Consider the following 19,036-nt stretch of genomic DNA (forward strand, 5'->3'; position numbering starts at 1 on the left):
TACCATATGAAGCAGAGTAGAAGAACGTCTTCCATTGAGACAGTCGCCTTTTCTTACAGTTCATCCACTCTATGGTGGATATCATGCAGACGTCAAATAGAACTAGCAGTTTAGCTAATATTGGAATCCACGCATCCTTAATCCTCTATTTATACAACGAAAATTATAATATCTGATAAGACGTTGCACAGGCATTTGTTTTACATGTCTAAGGAAATCTGTCTCTATTGATAGTGAGTAGTCTCATAGGTCTTCCAAGTACATACAATTGGATAATTTCCTAAGTTGGCCACTGTCTTTTGCTCATATCAACTTTTCTTCTATAATCATATGTACAAGCACTACAATTCTTCACATCAAACATGCTTATGTCTACCAGTACTGTACTTAGAAAATTAGGTATTTTGAATGGCTTTTATTATTAGAATCATTGTTCTATGGAAAAGTAAATGATCTCAAGTTGTCACTGTAACATGATTATGCACTAGATCTATTAATTGCTTATTTAAAAAACATCATTTCTTATTATTCCTAGGTGTAAAAGTTTTAGGATCACAAGAGAGAAGGAGAGAGAAATAAACAAGGGACTACATTTTAACTAATGGCTTACTGTAAAATCACATGAGAGCTCTATTTCTAATGCATTGAGAGACACACCAAACCCTAATAACCTTATTTAATGATAATTAACAACTAATTCCTAACATCGCTAATTACGATGCAACACTCTCGAGCAACCTGAGCACATCCAGCTTGCCACTAAAAAGACAAAAAGTGCCCAGCACAAACAACAATAATAATAGGTGCAACATTCTTCTTTTGTAGGGTTTCGCTCTTTGACAACAAATTATGTATGCAAACCTTATGTAGATCACTAGATGTGGTCAGATCATACTGGATTTAACAAAGAAAGGGTGTAAGCCGGATCTTACATGATAAACTGCATATTACCAACATTAGAACTGAATTTTAGCTAAGGGAACACCAGACGAACAAAAGCCGACACCCTATAATTTCTGATAACCCTGCTAGCATTGTGAGAACTTGATACCATGAAATCTAGCAAATAAAACGACATAGCATCGACTCTAGCAGCACAATGGTCTGTTTGACTCCCACCCTCAAGGTTGCCTAGAAAGTAGAAACTTGACGGCAACTTCACTCGTTCAATAATGCTGAAAATAGACGTGGAGTCTCAGATTGGATAAGGTCCACAGTAGCCATTGTTCAGAGCCACAAAACAAAATTGGGGGACTTTACTGAAGATCAATTCTCGTAGAGGAAACATTGCAACTTATTTTTTAGGGGATGGGGGGAATGGAGCAGGATTGCGAAGATGAAGGTTAGAGAGTAGTTAACCCTACCATCAGACAATATGCTCAGACTAGTGACTCAGAGGATAGAGAGACAAGACACCGATAGAGGAGAGGATCAATGGCAACCTCGGATAGCTCAAAGATACGATCATGACGGACATGCTCAATAATAGACAACCGCAACACAGCTCATCTGAGACTGATGGTCAGGACTGGACGAACAGTAATTGAGATTGATGAAGCAGCCAACCACGGAGAAACGCTAGACATGGCAATTATTCACAACAAAGGCGAAGGCAACAGCAGTGAACGGTGAGAGGCCAACCGAGACAGCAACAGAAAAACATTGCCAGCGAGCAGCTGACAGACATTGCAGCGAGGCAGACAAGGAGACGAACAGAAAGACAAGACCAGAGTTTGACTTGTGACGACTGTGACAGATGTCACCAGCAGAAAAAATACCAGCTACAAGATCTGATGAGATGACCCAACAACAAAAGGTCTGTGGAGACTATCAACATGAAGGTGACAAGGAATAACAATTGAACAGTGAGGACCCTACGACAAGCAAAAAGGAACTCGAGGGAGGATGTCAAGAAATTGAGAATAAAACCATGGACCAGGAAACTCGAGGCTGAAGCTATAATTATGGTACTGAACAATGATTAAAGGATGACAGAGGAGCTCATTGACAACAGGGGTTGTCCCCCCAGGCTGAACTCAACATGACTGATCACGCTCTAGCAGGACTTATGATAAAGAAACCAACAAGGATTGAAGTGGTATTGATTACTGAGAAGAGAAACTAGGGTAATTATTTCTTCCATTGTGTTTGGCTAGCAAAGGATTTAGGATCTGGTTGGAATCTTCTCACTCTTGCCTAGCTCTGATACCATGCACCTTTCTAGGAACCACAAGAGAGGAGAGAGAATACTCTAAAGAGTAAAGACTACATCTTCACTAAATGGTGGCTGAAACATTACATAAGAGCTTCTATTTATAGAGCATTCAGAGACGTCACAAAACCCTAATTGCCTTGTATAATACTAACCTAACAGCTAATTCCTAACATCACTAATTATACCTCAACACCAAGATTGGATTATTAGTAGTCAAAAGTAAGGATCCTATGCAACACACAAGTCAGCGTGTGTGTCTAGTTAAAGTATGCAAACAGGGAAACAGCAGTTATTATTCAACAAATGCTGAAAGACATCCATGGCATAAAGGCTTAATGTCACATACCTTTATTTCATCCAATGCAGCCACCTGATCATTCAAATCCATGTATCGGGTACATGAGGACAAGACTATTTCAGCAGCTCCTTTCCAGTGTACATGAACCTCCGAGTTTGTCTGTGCATACAATATATCGTAAAACCACTTAATCGTACATTAAACTGCGCAACCATGTCATGATGCAACATTCTGACTCTGCAGAAAAGTATCCTCGGAACATAACAGGAGAAAAAGGCTTAAAGCGAAATATGTAGAGAGATTGCAATCATTCTTCTAGATATAAGGCATGAGGTGGTCAAAGAGAACCCTGAGCTCTGTTAGATCTAAGCAAAGCAAAATAAGGACAAGAGAAGACAGAATTATCAACCAGAAGCATTAAACAGGACTTGTAATGATTAGAAAAGGAAAAACACCCATCTCAATGACTAGAGTGTTAACCAAAGTGAACAAAATCTTTCAGCACACACAAAATGATCAGCGACATGATTGGGAAGAGAACCTTCCACACATTGGAAGTACAAAGTCAGCTCTCATCATTGGGCAGGCGAAGTAACTTTTTTCGGAATACTCTCAACTTAATTTACATCCATTAAGCTAGCAGAATGTACAACAAGATCAGAGGGACTTCTTTGGATGTAAAACAAGATTCTGGGGCTATGGCAATAATTGTTATTGGACTTCTACTGGTGATCAATGAATGCAAAATATTCTCATCTCGACATAGTTGCTTGGGTACCTTGTTAAAATGATTCATGACAATAAATGATTCATGACAATCAAGTTCCAATTTTCAATCAATAAAATAACATTTCATTTAAATGGAAGGGAATTACTTCCCCACACAAAAATCACATACATGCAAGTGCATCCACTAACATTATAATATCAATTGCATCAACTATGAAGTTCATAGTTGAGTTGATGCAATTGATATCATAGTGCAAAAGCCAATGGTAAAATGTGGTTTTCCACCCTCTGCACTACAGACTCTGGTTTCTCTCCCTCTGAACTAACCAAAACATAGTGAAGGTAGGATATGGATGGGTTTCATCCTTTCTCTAATGCTTTCACAAGACTTTAACTCTACTTAGAACTTCCTGCATTGACCCAATAGGTCCCTGTCATCACGATGATGATGTTCAAAAATTCACTGTACAAGAACAGTGAAGAAACAAGTTATTCACAGTCATTGCTTCCTCCTTGCAAAGGCCACAAATCTGTTGACCAGAACCATCCCTCTCTTCTGCAGATTATCCAAAGTGAGGATGCTTGACCAGGAAGCCTCCTAGTCATACAAAGACATATTAGAGGCATGAGTCAAGCTATCGAGAAAAACTTGGCCTCCTCTAGTTGTCTGCCCATACTTGAATCTATTGTTTCAAATTCTAGTGGCTTACGTCGCTTTTCCAGTTCAGCTGGAGGTCACTAATACTTGACTTAAGCAGCTGTCATAGTGGGTTGTGCTACAGCCACATCATGCCAGAAGACAACAGTATTCTCTCTGAATTGAATGACTGATTCTGTTTTAAAAAGCATTAGTATTTAGTAATACCTTTCAAGCAACCTTTAACACTATTTCATGCGACTAAAGAAGCACAAGTATTATTACCTTACACATGTCAAGAAAAACAAATTAGCATGCACATCGCCATGGCAGATAAAAGATGAATCAACAGATTACCAGCTTTAATGCGACACCCCCTCGTTTCTTCTCAGAATTAAATGGAAAAACATGAATTATTGAGGACTCCATTCGGATCGCTTCAAAGTTCATCCCAAGCTACCAACAAGAAAACAATAAAAGTCAGTTTAAACATCAGAATCTAACCTACAAAAGGTTATTGAAATGAAGCTCAGGGCAGGAGGAGTTGCAGATGTAGCATATTTAAGTTGAGATCGAAAACCTTAAGTCCCCAATGGAGGATGGCCTTCTCCGTCGGTGAGCCAGAAACCTCAACATCTTCCCCACCCTACAGATGTCAGAAAACAGATGATAACCATGCCTCTAATGTCAAATACCCTGCCTCTGATACGTTAAGACTGTTAGACATACCACAGGGGTGAAAACACTGCCATTGGTATTCTGAGCAATACTTTCAGTGAGTAATGAAACAATTGTTGTGGGTAGCTGTGAACTGCTATTAGCAGAGTCCATTTTCTCCCCACCAACATAAGCTTCAACCACTGTCATCTGTCAGATAATGAAGGACCATCATCAAACAAAACCTTCTTGACAACAAATGTAGAATTTAATAAATTAGTTGAGAAAGATTAGGCTTGCTTCAAAAATCTCAATCTTGAAACCTATGAAATTTGGGAAAGGAAATGATCCAAATGCAATCAGTTATTACAAAGCGAAAGGTCGTGTCTAAATAGACTTTTACTTTTTATTGTGTGCTTAATCTAAATATTTAGACCATACCCTGACCTTTTATTAGCTAAAACACCATAAAACTTCTGCAATATACAAGCCTTGACACGTAGATTTTCACATATAATTTTTTCATAATTTTTGCAATCCAGATAATATCTTTAGTTTTGACAGGCAAGCAATAAGTCGCTTTTCTCTTTTTAAAAAGTATAAACTAACAGGCACTAAGTTTTAAGAAGTTGCACCACAAAGGGGAAAAGGAATCATTGTTTGATGCTTACCAGATAATATCTCCAATTAAAATCTTAGATTTTAACATTACAAATGAAACCAAGTGATGCAGGAGCATCGGATTCGATGGAATAATTCTCAAGCCCAACTCCGAATTCATCGATTGGCCTCGCTCATTCATTACTCATGCTAGATAAAACAAATTTCGGCCACAACGTAATTCAATGGGTCCAAGTTTGAAGATGTCGATTTACAAATTTCTTGTCTACTTTGAAACTGCTAGTTGACAAACTATTGAAGGCTGTTCTGGTTGATTTCCATGGCTGTTTGTTGATCTTCTAAGGTGGCTATTAGGCTTCCAAGGCTGGTGGATGAATTTGGATGGAGTATAATATCGGATACATGCATTTGATCTTAAATAAATGCATTTTCTCCTAGTTTTTATGAGTCTTTATTTCGATATCAGTCTTAATCATGTAAATACTCCAAGAGTCACTTCTTTCTAGGATTCCAAGAGTCGTTTTCTTTTTCTTAGCAGAATCCTTCTATGAATAGAGGTGTAATCTCATTTGCAAACAGACAAGACTTGCATTTGAATGTACACGAGATTTTCCTCAAATGAGCAAATTTCTTATTTTGGCTCTTTATCCAAATTTCTTGGGTGGTGAACCAAGAAGTCATTTATCCATGGTTCGTGGGTTTACTTTAGGCCTTGGTGGTAAACTTCTCCTATCCGAACTCTTTTATCCTTGGCTTCCTTTAGGCCTCGGTGGTGATCATTATCAAACAAAATTTCTATTATCACTCAAAACACATCCCCATCACAGATCACCAAGAATATGAACAAGAATGCACCTGGTTCAAAGTCAAGGTACCAGTCTTGTCACTACATATGGTTGTGGCCGATCCCATAGTCTCACAAGCTGAAAGTCTTCGCACCTGCAAGTTTACTACTTCTAGACCTCATTCCATTTTTGCAAATGATATTCCATAAGGCACGTTCAATTTTTCAAAAATTTGTACCAATGCCTTGTCCGCCATCATTTTCCTCATTGAGTAAGCAAGTCTGCAATGTAGGGGAAAGAATATATGAAAAATGGAGTAAAATGCACATCATGATCATCCGAATCTAATAGTTATTGCACAAGGAGATCATATAGTGCCATCACCATCACGCAAGCAAGCACAGATTGAGATCGTTAGTCAGATCCAGGCATGCATGTTTGTCAATAGGACAAGTGGACTTAGCTTAGGGATACAAATGAAGACAATTAAGGGGACGTTATTTCACTTATTCCTGAAATTAACCATAAGTATCTTTAAAAAAATCAACTCACGGTTTAGCCATCCAATGACATATTCATGTCTTCTTTCTTAATTGACAGAAATTCTCCAAAAATTTCATCCCTTTCTATGTATACATGTATAGAATTTCCATATAATTAAGAAATTACAATTAAGTCCATATCCCTACAAATATACTATAGCGTCCAAAATTAGAAAGTTCCTCATAAAAATTTACTGCACAAGTTTGTATACGGTGAATTTAAATCAAAACACAGCATTTCTATATTTAAATATGTCTATCTAACTTTGACTTCCTCACAGGTACTTTTAACAACAAATCAAGGTTATCAAAGAAGAGTAAAACTAAATTGCAAAGTTCGCACCATCTCTCTAAGCATTGTTCTTAAGGAACTAAACAGTCCTAAAGAACACTTAAAGGAATGTCATCATCAGAATTGCTATATTTTCAATTCTCTAATGAAAATTAAGCAACTCTCCGTAGTATAACTGTATCACAATCAGTTTTTAAATTCAAAAGTACGTAAGTTAAGATAAGGTTGTCAATATTGTGGATGATAGATATTAACATTATGTTAATTTGTCTTCCCAATATATCTAAAGGGTAAACTCTGATCCCTACAGTCGTGCAGAAATACATACCTATACATCAGCTTATATCATTGCGTTGCAAATTTCAAATGTAAACACACCTTGGGGTTAAAGTGAGCATGAAAATATCCAAAAAGACAAATGAGAAAATAAGGAAATATATGGAGCACCTAGAACTCACAAACGACTTCATAAAGTGTAGAGCAATAATGCGTATTCGTAAAGCCTCTCTTCCTCTTTCCAAGAATTAAAAAAAACAAAGATATGTGCCGAGTAAGCCATCAAGGGTATGTTTGGTAACGTTTTTGTTACTGGAAATAATTAATGATCAGAAATAGTTTTTTATATTTCTATTCCCCAAATGAGTTTCTGAGCAAAAGAACACGTTTGGCAACTGCACAAAATTTCTATTCCCAAAATAGAAAAAGAACATAAATCCATTTGGTACGGCCCTAAAAATTTCTACTCCAAATTTTTTAATTTAATTATAAAAATGTCAGTGGAGACTTAACAATTAATGTTTGCACAAAATTGGACTAGAAATAGAATAAGAATATATTATAATATAGAATTGGACGACCTTAATACAATCATAAGAAAAAAAGCAAATATCGAGTGGTGGTCGAGAAAATTGCAGTTTAAGGTTTAGGGTTAGGGTTTCGGGTTTCGAGGTTTGGAGTTTAGGGTTTGGGATTTATGGGATTAGGGTTTGGGGTTTGGAGTTTATGGGTTTGGGGTTTTAGTGTTTAAGGTTTGGGTATTGAGGTTTACGGTTTTGGGGTTTAGAGTTTTAGGGTTTGGGGTTTACGGTTTAGCATGAAAATAACTTTTGAAAGAAAGAGACCTGATCTTGGTTCTCTATTTTTTCTCTTTTTGTTCCCGGGAATAGAAAGAAGATTTTTTTTACTTCTTGTTTCTATTCCAAATCTATTCCCTGGCCACTTTTTCATTCCATGGAATAGAAAAATTAAAGGTCTGTTTAGTTAACATTTCTGTTCCCGAGAATAATTTTTGCAGAGAAATAGTTTTTTCCATTTCTATTCCCTGGATGAGTTTCTAAGCAGAAAAACGCGTTTGGTAACTGCACAATTTTTATTCCTGGAATAGATAAAGAACAGAAATGTGTTTGGTATGACCTTAAAAATTTCTACTCCTAATTTTTTCATTTAATTATAAAAATGTCGGTGGAGACTTAACAATTCATGTTTGAATAAAACTGGACAAAAAATAGAATTAAAATATATTATGATATAAAATTAGATGACCTTAACACAATCATAAAGAAAATTACTCCTTATAGACAAAGAAAATACCATATGGTGGTCAAGGAAATCGCAGTTTAGGGTTTAGGTGTTTAGGGTTAGGGTTTTAGGTTTGGGGTTTTGGGGTTTAGAGTTTAGGTTTTAAGGTTTAGGGTTTGAGGTTTAGGTTTTAGTGTTTGGGGTTTTAGGGTTTTGAGTTTTAGGGTTTTGATTTTTGGGTTTTAAAGTTTCCGATTTGGGGTTTAGGGTTTGGGTTTTATGGTTTTGGGTTTAAGGTTTAGGGTTTGGGGTTTATGATTTTAGTGTTTAAGTTCTAGGGTTTCAGGTTTAGAGTTTAGGATTTAGTATTTCGGGTTTTGGGTTTGGTGTTTTAGGGTTTGGGTTTGGGGGTTTTAGGGATTCGGGTTTTAGGTTTTGTAGTTTGGAGTTTAGGATTTTGGATTTTGGGTTTTGGGGTTTACGGTTTTAGTATTTCGGGTTTAGGATTTTAGTGTTTGGGTATTGGGGTTTATCTTGTTTCTCTAGTGTTTCCCTTTTGTTCCCGGCAACAGAAAAGTAGTTTTGTTTTTTACTTCTTATTTCTGCTCCCAATCTATTCCCCGCTACTTTTCTATTCCGAGAAATAGAAAAATTAACTGACCAAACGGATTTAGATTCTTTTTCTATTCCGAGAAACAAAAGACCAAAAAATCAGAGAAACAAAAAAGTTGCCCTAACTGACGTTACCAATCAAATTTCTGTTCTTTTTCTATTCCGGAGAACACAAAAACAGAAATGTTACCAAACAGACCCCAAATATGGTCTGTTATAGATCAATTCCTCATTGACCTGGCAACTGTTGTGAACAAGACATTCGAACAAAAACTAAGCAATTTTGGTCCTTCCCTTTAAGCCAGCGTGTTATATAGTTCCAGCTAAGAGAGAGTTCAGCATCTTGTTCTCTAGACTCGGAGAAAATAGCTCAAAGGGCTAAAAGGAAACCGAATGGTTGAGGAGCTCTTCTTACAAGGAATGATATGGGTCCATTTATTAGGACTTCTACCTTTTACTTCCAATTTCCCCTCGAAAACTTTGAAAACAAAAAATAAATAAAGAAGTTTCAGGAAATTATGAAAAGAAATTATATATAATTCGTATATTCTGAATGGATTTAGAGATTTCATATTAAAAGAAAGTCATACTATGAGATCACAATATGTGGAAAAGAACAAAGTTCAAAGTTCAAAGGAAAGTCAGTCCAAACAAATTGAAAATGAAAACTGAAAAAGAAAAAAAATGGAGACAAGTTTACTGCCACAACTTATTCTCTTCTTCTTTCTTCCGAAATACTTGGCCAATCCACAAGATTGCAACAATAGAAGTCAAGTCTATCACTCAAGGGGCATGGCTGACACGGCTCTATGGGGTCCGTGACAAGGAATGCAAACATGACCAACTTGGTCCTTGCGCACCAATTCCGAGTTATAATATACAAAATGAAAAGATAAATAATCTAGCAGTATAGTCCTCATTAACTATATAGAGTACAATTTTTAAGTAAATGAACCCAGAAGAAACAAGTTTGGTTGAAAGTGCTTACGTCAGTGTAACAGCTAAAGGAAGCCCTTCAGGCACTGCAACCACCACAATTGTGACCTGGCATTCCATTGTCAGTTATGACAAGGAAAAAGAAAGGAAAATTTGGTTGCACAAATGCAGAAGAAGAATGAACCTACAGCAATTGTGAAAATTTTGATGGCTCCATCTACGGCATTACTAACACTAGTTTTCCCTGCCGTAAACTGACGACTGCCATCTGAATTTTTTGTATGGCCAGTAAAGTATCTGCACATATACAGTTTGACAACCCAAATGAATTCCATCTCACTTGAGTATGCATGCTGAGAGAGAGAGAGAGAGAGAGAGAGAGACTATTTATTCTTTCAAAGAACGATCATCAACTAAATGGTACTTGCCTTGCCAAAAGTACAATCAAAACTGCTACAGCTACAGTCAGCCCAACAATCCCAATAAACGTAGCGACCCCATTTAAGCGTACCTATTCATGAATAGCCAACCTTATTCAGTGTCAAGTAAAGGACATGATTGAGCCAAAACACATATAAGCATATGCTCATAGACAAGCACAAAAATTATATCAGACCGAATATGGAACCCAGTCACAATCAATCTCCTCTTCACTCTTTGACTGGATGGATCTCACACATAAACCCTCTCCTATTACTATCTAGCCATATATTCCATATAATGCTGTGATAGAGTGCAGCTCCTAAGTTTTCCATTAATCTGTCGGACAACGCTTATATTCACCTGTTTCCCCTGCCTCCATAATATAACAGACCAATCCATGATGACAAACTAAACTCTTTCCATAAACTTCTTTCCCTAGATGATGTCCTCGTGAAGAAAGCAACCATGGTTCCAGCACTACCTCCAAAATATTTCCATACAAATTTACAGGTAATACCTTCTTCTAGGGCAATGTAAATAAGATTTCATGGTGAAGGGCTGTACCAAGTTAAATGCCCTATCAAACATTAGGTTGTCTTTTAACAAGTAAAAATAAAATCTCTGTGAGACACCAAGGGACTGTCAATCCATTTACAAGAAGAGCAAAAGCCAAAAGAGAGCCCATTGATGATAGAAAGAATCCACAGTCAATCAAAAGATCTGTCTATTGGTCATTGACACCGATAAAGTCTACTGATAAGTAGTTAGATTCGTTCCAATTACCGATAATGAGCTTCCCTTGTAAATGTAAGAGAGCAGAGTAATTTACCATTCACTCATGGCATCACAGTTTCTAAAGGAACAAAATTGGAAAAGAGTCCACCAGACCAAATATCGTGCTAAAATCTAACTCCATTGCCAAGTCCAACTTGAGAAAAGAGCCATTACAAAAATCATTCCACAGCTTTCACTTCCATTTCCAGAGCCTTATCCCATGACAATAATGAGTTTTTCAAAGTAAGCCAACCACTGTATCTACTTTCAAATAAAAGCTGCTTTTCACAAGCTTATACTTCACCAGGTAGTTACATAACAATTTGCAAAATCTCTGTTAAGACTTCTTAAATCCATCTTTCTGCACATGATCGTCGATAGCATGCCAGTTAACCAAACGAAACTTACTGATTTCACTATTATCTTCCCATAGAAGGTCTATAACTCTCCCGCTTTTGTGCAACTAAAGATGGAAAAAGAATATAAAGAGAACTAAAGGACGATTAGATGATGCACTCTCAACCCAAACTAGCATCTTAAATATCTTAGTTGATCACCTTCCATCACCAGCAAATTAGAGATAAGAATTTGAACAAGGCTGATATCACTCAGTTCAATCTTAAACCAGTCAAGTATCTCATTTCTACTGCTTTCAGATCTTATTAAGAATTTTCTCGACAATGATAAAGGAAAAGGTGAACCCCGGATATTACAAAAGATACCAGCAAGTATTCCAGAACCTGATCCTGCTACAATGTACCCAAGCACTCATAGCAAATAATCCTTTTGTAAATATGATAAGTGAATAATTCCAAGAATACTAGCCTTGATCCAGCTACACAGTACCCAAGCACTCATTATCAATGGCATCCTCAATATATCCCCCACGGATAAAGCATTTGGATAGAAAAAATAATCGTTTTTAACTTGCAAAAGGGGGAATGATCTTTGCGGTAACAGTATAGATTATGAGCCAAAACCCTAGAGATAAACAATTTATGAATCATACCAATCTTCAGCACTTGCCACATTCGGAAACAATGCAATAACAGAAGCATTCATATTTTTCTCCAAAAAGAAAAAACTTAAATTATTTGAAAATAGCTTCTCTAAGCACAGCCTAGCACACTTTCATAACTCCGATCTTCAAACGTCAAATAAGGGAGCCAATCTTAGTCTTCTTGACTGCGATCCATCATGTCAAGTTTTCACCGCCACGTCTCCAACCCAGCCTCTGCCTCATTATAGCCAATGCACTTCAATATATCCTAGAATCTCATTATTCACTAAAACAGACACCTTTCAAATTTTCAGAATATCAAAGCAATTTATTGAATCCTATCAATTTATCTTTCAAGACTTTAAATGCTTGCCAACACAAAACTTGGAGAAAAAACAGAGAAACTACTTCACCAATCGACATGTTCACATAAAGTGAACAGAATGAAAAAAAAAAAACTCAAGATAAATTAGAGAAGAACCTGCAAGGGTGTCTCTTCTCCAGTGTCTTCTGAAATACTGGCCATAAGCATCCCCCATTCAGTATTAATTCCAACGCTCGTTACCTAAAAGAAAGAAGATATTGTAGGCAATCTGAACTCTAATTAAGGGAACAACATGTGCGTGTGTCCGTGCATATGAGAAACAAAAATCACTTTCTCAAGCTCAGTAAACACTTCGCAATATGCAATTATGAGAAACATCTTCAACACTAGCATGTGCAGCTAAAGCTACATCAAAGAAATAAGCTGCCTGTGGAAAATAATGCATCTTACTTGACCAAAGCCATTGCCATGTACAATTAAATATCACCTAGGAAGCCTATGCAAGAGAATACAGCAGAAAGGACAGTCTAATACTTGACTTAGAGATTAACTAAATTTTCATATTTACTCCCACTGCGGTTGCACTTAACAAATTACCAAATTCTATTGTTTTGAACTCTTGATATCATAAGTCATAAACCTTTTAATTAACATAAGAAAGGAAATCCAGATGCAAAAATTTATGGGAATGTCCTAAAACACAATGCACAAATCGTCAGTCAATCAACAAGACTTAATTTAGGGCAAATGTATCTAGATAATTTGTAAGTTTCAACATCAAATAGAGTGGAAGGGCATGACAATATTTTTGCGGCCAACAGCACCAATTAAAATGGATGTTTGTGGTGCATCTCAAGAATTGGCAGTCAACAACGAGGGAGCATAATGGGAGACTATTACAATGACAGAGGCAAGTGAAGGGAGCAACTGGAGTTAACCCAATTCACTTTACAGAGGTGTATTGATTATGCACTTTAACAACTAACATGAGACTCCAAAGATGCCACAGAAATAATTTATTTGGACCAAGAAGAACTGAAAACAAAAGAAACTGCGAAAGTATTAATTTTACCAGCATAATACCACTACCATCAGCAACTTTGCATCCAGACATTAGAAAAGGACGCCTCGAATCTTTATGAACCTGTAAAAAGAAAAAAAACAACAAATTACTAATCAAATTGCATAATATAACACTCAGAAAACCAGCAGTAAGCCATACAATTTTGCTCTCTCCAGTCATGCTAGATTCATCGATTGCAAGAGAATGACCAGAAACCAAAACTCCATCAGCGGGTACCTAAGGATGATCAAGTGAAAATCAGGTTGAAATACATCAAACACTGAGTAGAAATCTCAAAGAAGATGAAGCAGCTTACCTGATTGCCAATATTAAGGGGTATAATGTCACCAACAACTATATCATATATTGACACCTCAACTCTTCGACCACCTCTGACAACCTACAATTATGTTCCGCCATATTGAAACCAAGAGAAAAGAAGTATATGTTCACAAACATCAAACTAAGTGTAAATAGCATACCTCCATGTGAATGTTTCTTTTTTCTTCATTTAAGTTCTGAAATTGAAGGGACTGTCTATAGTCACTTATAGCTGCAAAGTATTCACAAAGGTATTAAAGATCCTTTTAGATCAACTGCTACTTTATTTATATCATTCGGCTGCCAAATACTTTCATTAAAAACTCCAAGTGTATAGTAGAGCAGAACTTAGTCTAACCATCATTGGTTCTGTCAGAATATCTAAATATTAAACAATTCTTTCATCTAACAACTACAAAAAGCACTCGCCTAAGCGCTCAGGCGAGGTGGCAAAGCACTGGCTCAGTGGTTCGCCTTGGTCTTAGGAAAAGTGCCATTGCCTAGGAGTTGCCTAGAAGATCGTTTCAAGGTGTGGCGCTTCACTTCTGAGGCAACGCCTCCATAAAGTAGATTCCTTCCACTAAAGATTTTCAATTTTGACCTTTTCCTCCATGTTCTAATAAAAGTATAGGAAATGTGACAGCATTGTTGCAGACTTTTTGACCTCTCTCTCTCTCTCTCTCTCTCTCTCTCTCTCTCTCTCTCTCTCTCTCTCTCTCTCTCCAAAAATTCTGATAATGATAAGATATACCAGAAAAATTAAATACATAGACAAAACTCGTCACTTCAAATGTATTTAACTATCAGACATCATGTAAATCAATAGTTTCAAATGTATTTAACAATCTGACAACATATATATTTTAAGTACCAAAAGTACAAAGAAAGCCGTATTACCCAATAAACCAGCTTGTATCTTTAAAACGTCAAGCACCTAAATTAGCACGTAGCACCGCAGGCATTGCAAAGTCATAGCACTTAGAGTGCCTAGAGCTTTCAACAACATTGGTTGATAGCAATCCAACAAAACCCCACATGATATCAAAGCAAAACATCACAACTTCAAATCTTTTAGCTCCCTTATTTGCCCCCCCATTTATATATTTTCATGCGTCAATCGTAGGCCGAAGTTCCGCCCATGCATGAGAGGGAGTGTTAGAAGCCCACGCATGAGAGGGAGTGTTGGAACATTTTCAATTTTAAAGATGCCTTTATCAAATAGCTTAAACTTTTTAGAACAGTTGGCAAAGATCCCACAAAACTCTAGAAAATTGTCATAGGATTAGAGGCACATATTAAAACATGACACGAAGCTAGAGAGATTTTAAGTTTTAATAGTTGGCAATTGTCCTAGATAATTTCAAAAGTTCATGACAAGAATTAGACGCATGTTAACAAGTCCTGGACACAAAAGTAGAAAAAGGCTTTTTGACATATTAAAAACATTGGCAAATTATCACTCTAAGCATCATGTACAAGAAAGCAAGGGAAACAAGCAAATAATAAGCAATTTTCTTGCTTTTCTTTCAAATATGCATTAGTTTAATCGCAATGGAACCTCCCTGAGGCCATGTTCACTTTAGTGGCCTGTATATATGCATCTTACTTTAGCATCAAATAGCTAGGATCAAACCACATAAACTTGGAGTAGATTTGGGTTCAAACTACTAGCTAGATAAACCTGGATAGATCCGATCACAAGACCAAACACCTCAATTTCCCACATCTATCACTGCCAACCCTGGCTCAGCACCAGTCCTTTCACCAACTACAGATGTACTGTTAATCAATCTAGGCTTTTCAATCTCTGCGGAAATCCACAAGTTGTCAACCCTCCCTCCCTCCATCCCCCAATTCATCTCTTCCGGCCCAATCCAGCCACTGTTTGAAAAAGGACCAAGGATCATAGCAATCCCAAAAGCTTTAAGCTGACTTTTTTTTTTCCGTTTTTCTTTGAAGTAGTTCGTAAGATAAATTCACAAGGCTATTAGAATCACTAAGGAAAACGAACACCAAAACAATATTGGCCCTACTGATCCTAGTAACAAACCTAATGTACCATATCATATGATCATCATTCAGATGCCCATGAAAATCGAGATATCTACTTCCCAAAATGAAAGAGTATAGAGCTGTCACAAAACATTATTAACAAGTTTTAGCAAATGTGAAGATAATGGGGAAAATAGATGTATACACCAAGTACAAACACCAGAAAAATTCATACCGGTAACAATAATCACAAGGAGAACCGCAAAAGTAATGCTCGCACCGTCATACCATCCTTCTTTAATACCCTAGATAAAAATTGTAAGCACAAAACAAATAATTCAACGTCACATATAGCACATATAATTTATTAGACTTCAGGGGCTTCTCCAAACAATAGGGGAAAAGAGAGCAACAATCAAAAGCATAAACTGACAAATCACCGTGGGGCCATCAGGGGAGACTGATTACTCATCTTGCACAATGTCATTTACTTTTCAAATGATGACAAACACCAACTATATGTGACAGAAATTTTGAGATTAGAAAAATCCATGCTGACTTAGCCTCCGAGAAACGAAAAATTTCAACAAAGCTGATAGTTCCACTATTGTTAAGAACTGTCGGGCCTGGTGAAGACTTGTGGTCATGCTTGGTAAAGAATCAAAAGTCATATCACAGGACAAGGTCTTACTCTGTTAATAGCAGGCTAGCAGCACAAACTTTGAAACTACAACAAAATTTACCATCTACCTGGATTGACTTTTTCTTTTTACTATTTGCTTAATCCAAATCATGCTCACTTTGACTTTTCTTAAATATGAAACACTTGAAACCTTCACAACATACAAACATTGACACATAGATTCATATATAATAACTTGTCTTTTAGTGGGAAAGCAGATAAGTACTTTTGGATTTTTCCAAAATTTCAACAAACAAACAATCAGAAGAATTTTTTGACCAAAAAAAAAAACAATCAGAAGAGTTTGCAGTTTCAATGCACTTACTGTTCAGTATTCTTAACTAATGTCCGCTGGATATTCATTAACATGATTCTTTCATAAAATGCAAAATATGTCCTCACAACACCTAGATACACGTACTGTTTCAGTAATAACAACATCTTTTAAGCAGAAGAGGCAATTTGACATCAATTGTTTGAATTTATATGTTTTCTCCAGCTTACCTCTGTCTTTATACCCAGCACCAGAGAAGCCACTGCAGCAATGATTAATATAATCAGCGTGAGGTCTTGCCAAGCTTCCCAGAGGAACATCTGAGTAGACCCAAAATTGGGGGACAAATCAATGAAGCAAACCATTAGCACATAATTTCCATCTTCAATGAGAAGGTTCAGCAACTTCATGTGGATACATAGTACATTCAGATATCTACGTACGTATACAGAACTACTTACCCAAAAACTTCTTCCTTTTTTACGAGGATACGTGTTTGACCCAAATGCATTCCTCCGTGCATGTAAATCAGCATCATCGCCACCAATACCCTTCTCTAAGTTTGTTTTTAATAAGTTTGACAGCTCCTTAACCTGCAGCAAATGTAGAAAACATTAAGAATGATATTTAATTATTCACGAACCAAAGGAAAATGACTTTTTTAGTAAATCTACCCCCCCATATTCCTCAAATGCAGAATAATTATGATCTTTCGTCATTGAAACAAGTTGGTCTTGACTGATTCCAAAATCACCACTTGGTATTGGGGATTTTGCAGTTCCTGCCATTAGCACCCATGAGTTCAATTACAAAGCATGCAACATAAGAGCAAGAGTGAAATAAGATACTTCCAGCTGTCAAAACAAGGAAGGAAAAGTAAATTAGTTCTTATGCAACAAAAAGAAAAAGATGCGATATATCACTCAATATTACATGCTGACATCATTAAGACTCCAATTGTGGAATAATGATAAGGGAGGTAAGCAGGGTGACCAAGGATATCATTCAAAAAGAGCTGAAGAAGAAAGAAAATTACTGTAAAGATTGTCCCAGTGTAAGGTAGGAGGAAAACCAACAATGAGAAACCAACAAAATGTCTTTTATATAAATAAATAAATAAGGTAGACTAAGAAGCTGTTTAACAGAAAGAACAATAAACCAGAGTGGCTAGCAAGAGCAGGGGCGTGAGAGCAGATAGGATACCATTCAGGCATTCCCCTCTCCAATAAGTCCAATGACATTCCCACCACACAAACACAGGTTTATATCAACTTCAGGAACTAGTGGATGAGAACCTAAAAGCTCGCATCTATAACTAGCCCCAGCTCATTTTGACACCTTCTGTTTCCTAGTAGCATAAACTGAGAAAGGAAAAGCTCGACTCCAAATGCTCATAACGTGACTACTTCACCATTTCTTTTGATAGGCAAAAGTAAAACAACTATAGGGTAGCAAGGGAGTGCAAATATGGGGCTCAAGACATCAAAAAAAAAACAAGAGCTCAATTATGGGGTGACACTTAACATTTATACAGTCAAAGTAAAAGAACAAGGCAAGGAAGTCTGACTGTTAATTAAAGTAATTCATTGTAAAGCTCTAAGCTTCTTTTTCCTGACTAAACAAAACATTATAAAAGCTTCAAATTCCAGATTGGTTGAGTTACTGAGGAGCTCAAACTTCAAAGGAGGAACATAACAGGCAATTAACACCTCCCATTACTGTGCTTTGGAACACAACCAGTGAGCAGAATAATAACTATACGATACACAAACAAAGACCCACTGTTCAATGAGAATCTTATTAAGTTACTATGTGGTCGGCTGTTTACATCAACAGGCAAAAATCTACTACAGTTTGATTAATTGAGGCCTCAGATATTACACTTAAGCAATCCAAAGCTATAAATTACACACATTCAGCTAGTTAGTCAAGTTGAGAACAAAATGCCACATTGGATGAGGGATAGGACCTTGAGATACCAGGAGAGAAATGATTTCTCATAAGCAGCTTCTCAAGATCATAATGAGAACAGAGATGTTGAGGTTAATTTGCCAGAGAATCTACAGGCTAGAGGAATTGCGTCTACTGAAGAATATACACAGAGCAAACACTATCTCTCTGTTCATCCTCTAGATATGGAGTTAGCCTCTCCATTAATGTGTTATATGACCCTTTCAAGTCTCTCCTTCTGACCCCACACAAGAAGACTAAAATCTTCAGTTTATTAATTGAACAGCTAGCCTACTCAAGCTCTCCTTCATCAGAATCTGCTTTTTCACCTAGAGCCAGTATTGTATTTGACAAAGATCCATTGGAAGTCACAAAATCTAGTCGTAAACT

General features: G+C 36.8%; 1 protein-coding gene across 2 annotated transcripts in view; it reads right to left on the bottom strand.

The window, feature by feature from the left end:
• LOC115687069 (calcium-transporting ATPase 10, plasma membrane-type-like) overlaps positions 1-19,036 on the bottom strand; it is a 38,491-nt gene that overhangs the window by 9,626 nt on the left and 9,829 nt on the right. For both annotated transcript variants that reach the window (XM_056310552.1, XM_056310553.1), the window contains 18 exons: positions 17,371-17,477; positions 17,158-17,289; positions 16,927-17,016; positions 15,976-16,045; positions 13,910-13,980; positions 13,744-13,827; positions 13,587-13,664; positions 13,437-13,508; positions 12,521-12,604; positions 10,271-10,353; positions 10,031-10,139; positions 9,895-9,950; positions 6,181-6,223; positions 6,013-6,096; positions 4,609-4,746; positions 4,460-4,525; positions 4,237-4,335; positions 2,562-2,672 (listed from right to left, as the gene is read on the bottom strand). In XM_056310552.1, the coding sequence (XP_056166527.1) occupies positions 2,562-2,672; positions 4,237-4,335; positions 4,460-4,525; positions 4,609-4,746; positions 6,013-6,096; positions 6,181-6,223; positions 9,895-9,950; positions 10,031-10,139; positions 10,271-10,353; positions 12,521-12,604; positions 13,437-13,508; positions 13,587-13,664; positions 13,744-13,827; positions 13,910-13,980; positions 15,976-16,045; positions 16,927-17,016; positions 17,158-17,289; positions 17,371-17,477 (1,577 nt within the window). The remainder of the gene's footprint in view (positions 1-2,561; positions 2,673-4,236; positions 4,336-4,459; positions 4,526-4,608; positions 4,747-6,012; positions 6,097-6,180; positions 6,224-9,894; positions 9,951-10,030; positions 10,140-10,270; positions 10,354-12,520; positions 12,605-13,436; positions 13,509-13,586; positions 13,665-13,743; positions 13,828-13,909; positions 13,981-15,975; positions 16,046-16,926; positions 17,017-17,157; positions 17,290-17,370; positions 17,478-19,036) is intronic.

The sequence above is a fragment of the Syzygium oleosum genome, unplaced genomic scaffold (genome assembly GCF_021117445.2).
Source record: "Syzygium oleosum isolate NSW1041296 unplaced genomic scaffold, Sole_v2.1 Sole_v2.04, whole genome shotgun sequence".
Lineage (NCBI taxonomy): Eukaryota > Viridiplantae > Streptophyta > Magnoliopsida > Myrtales > Myrtaceae > Syzygium > Syzygium oleosum.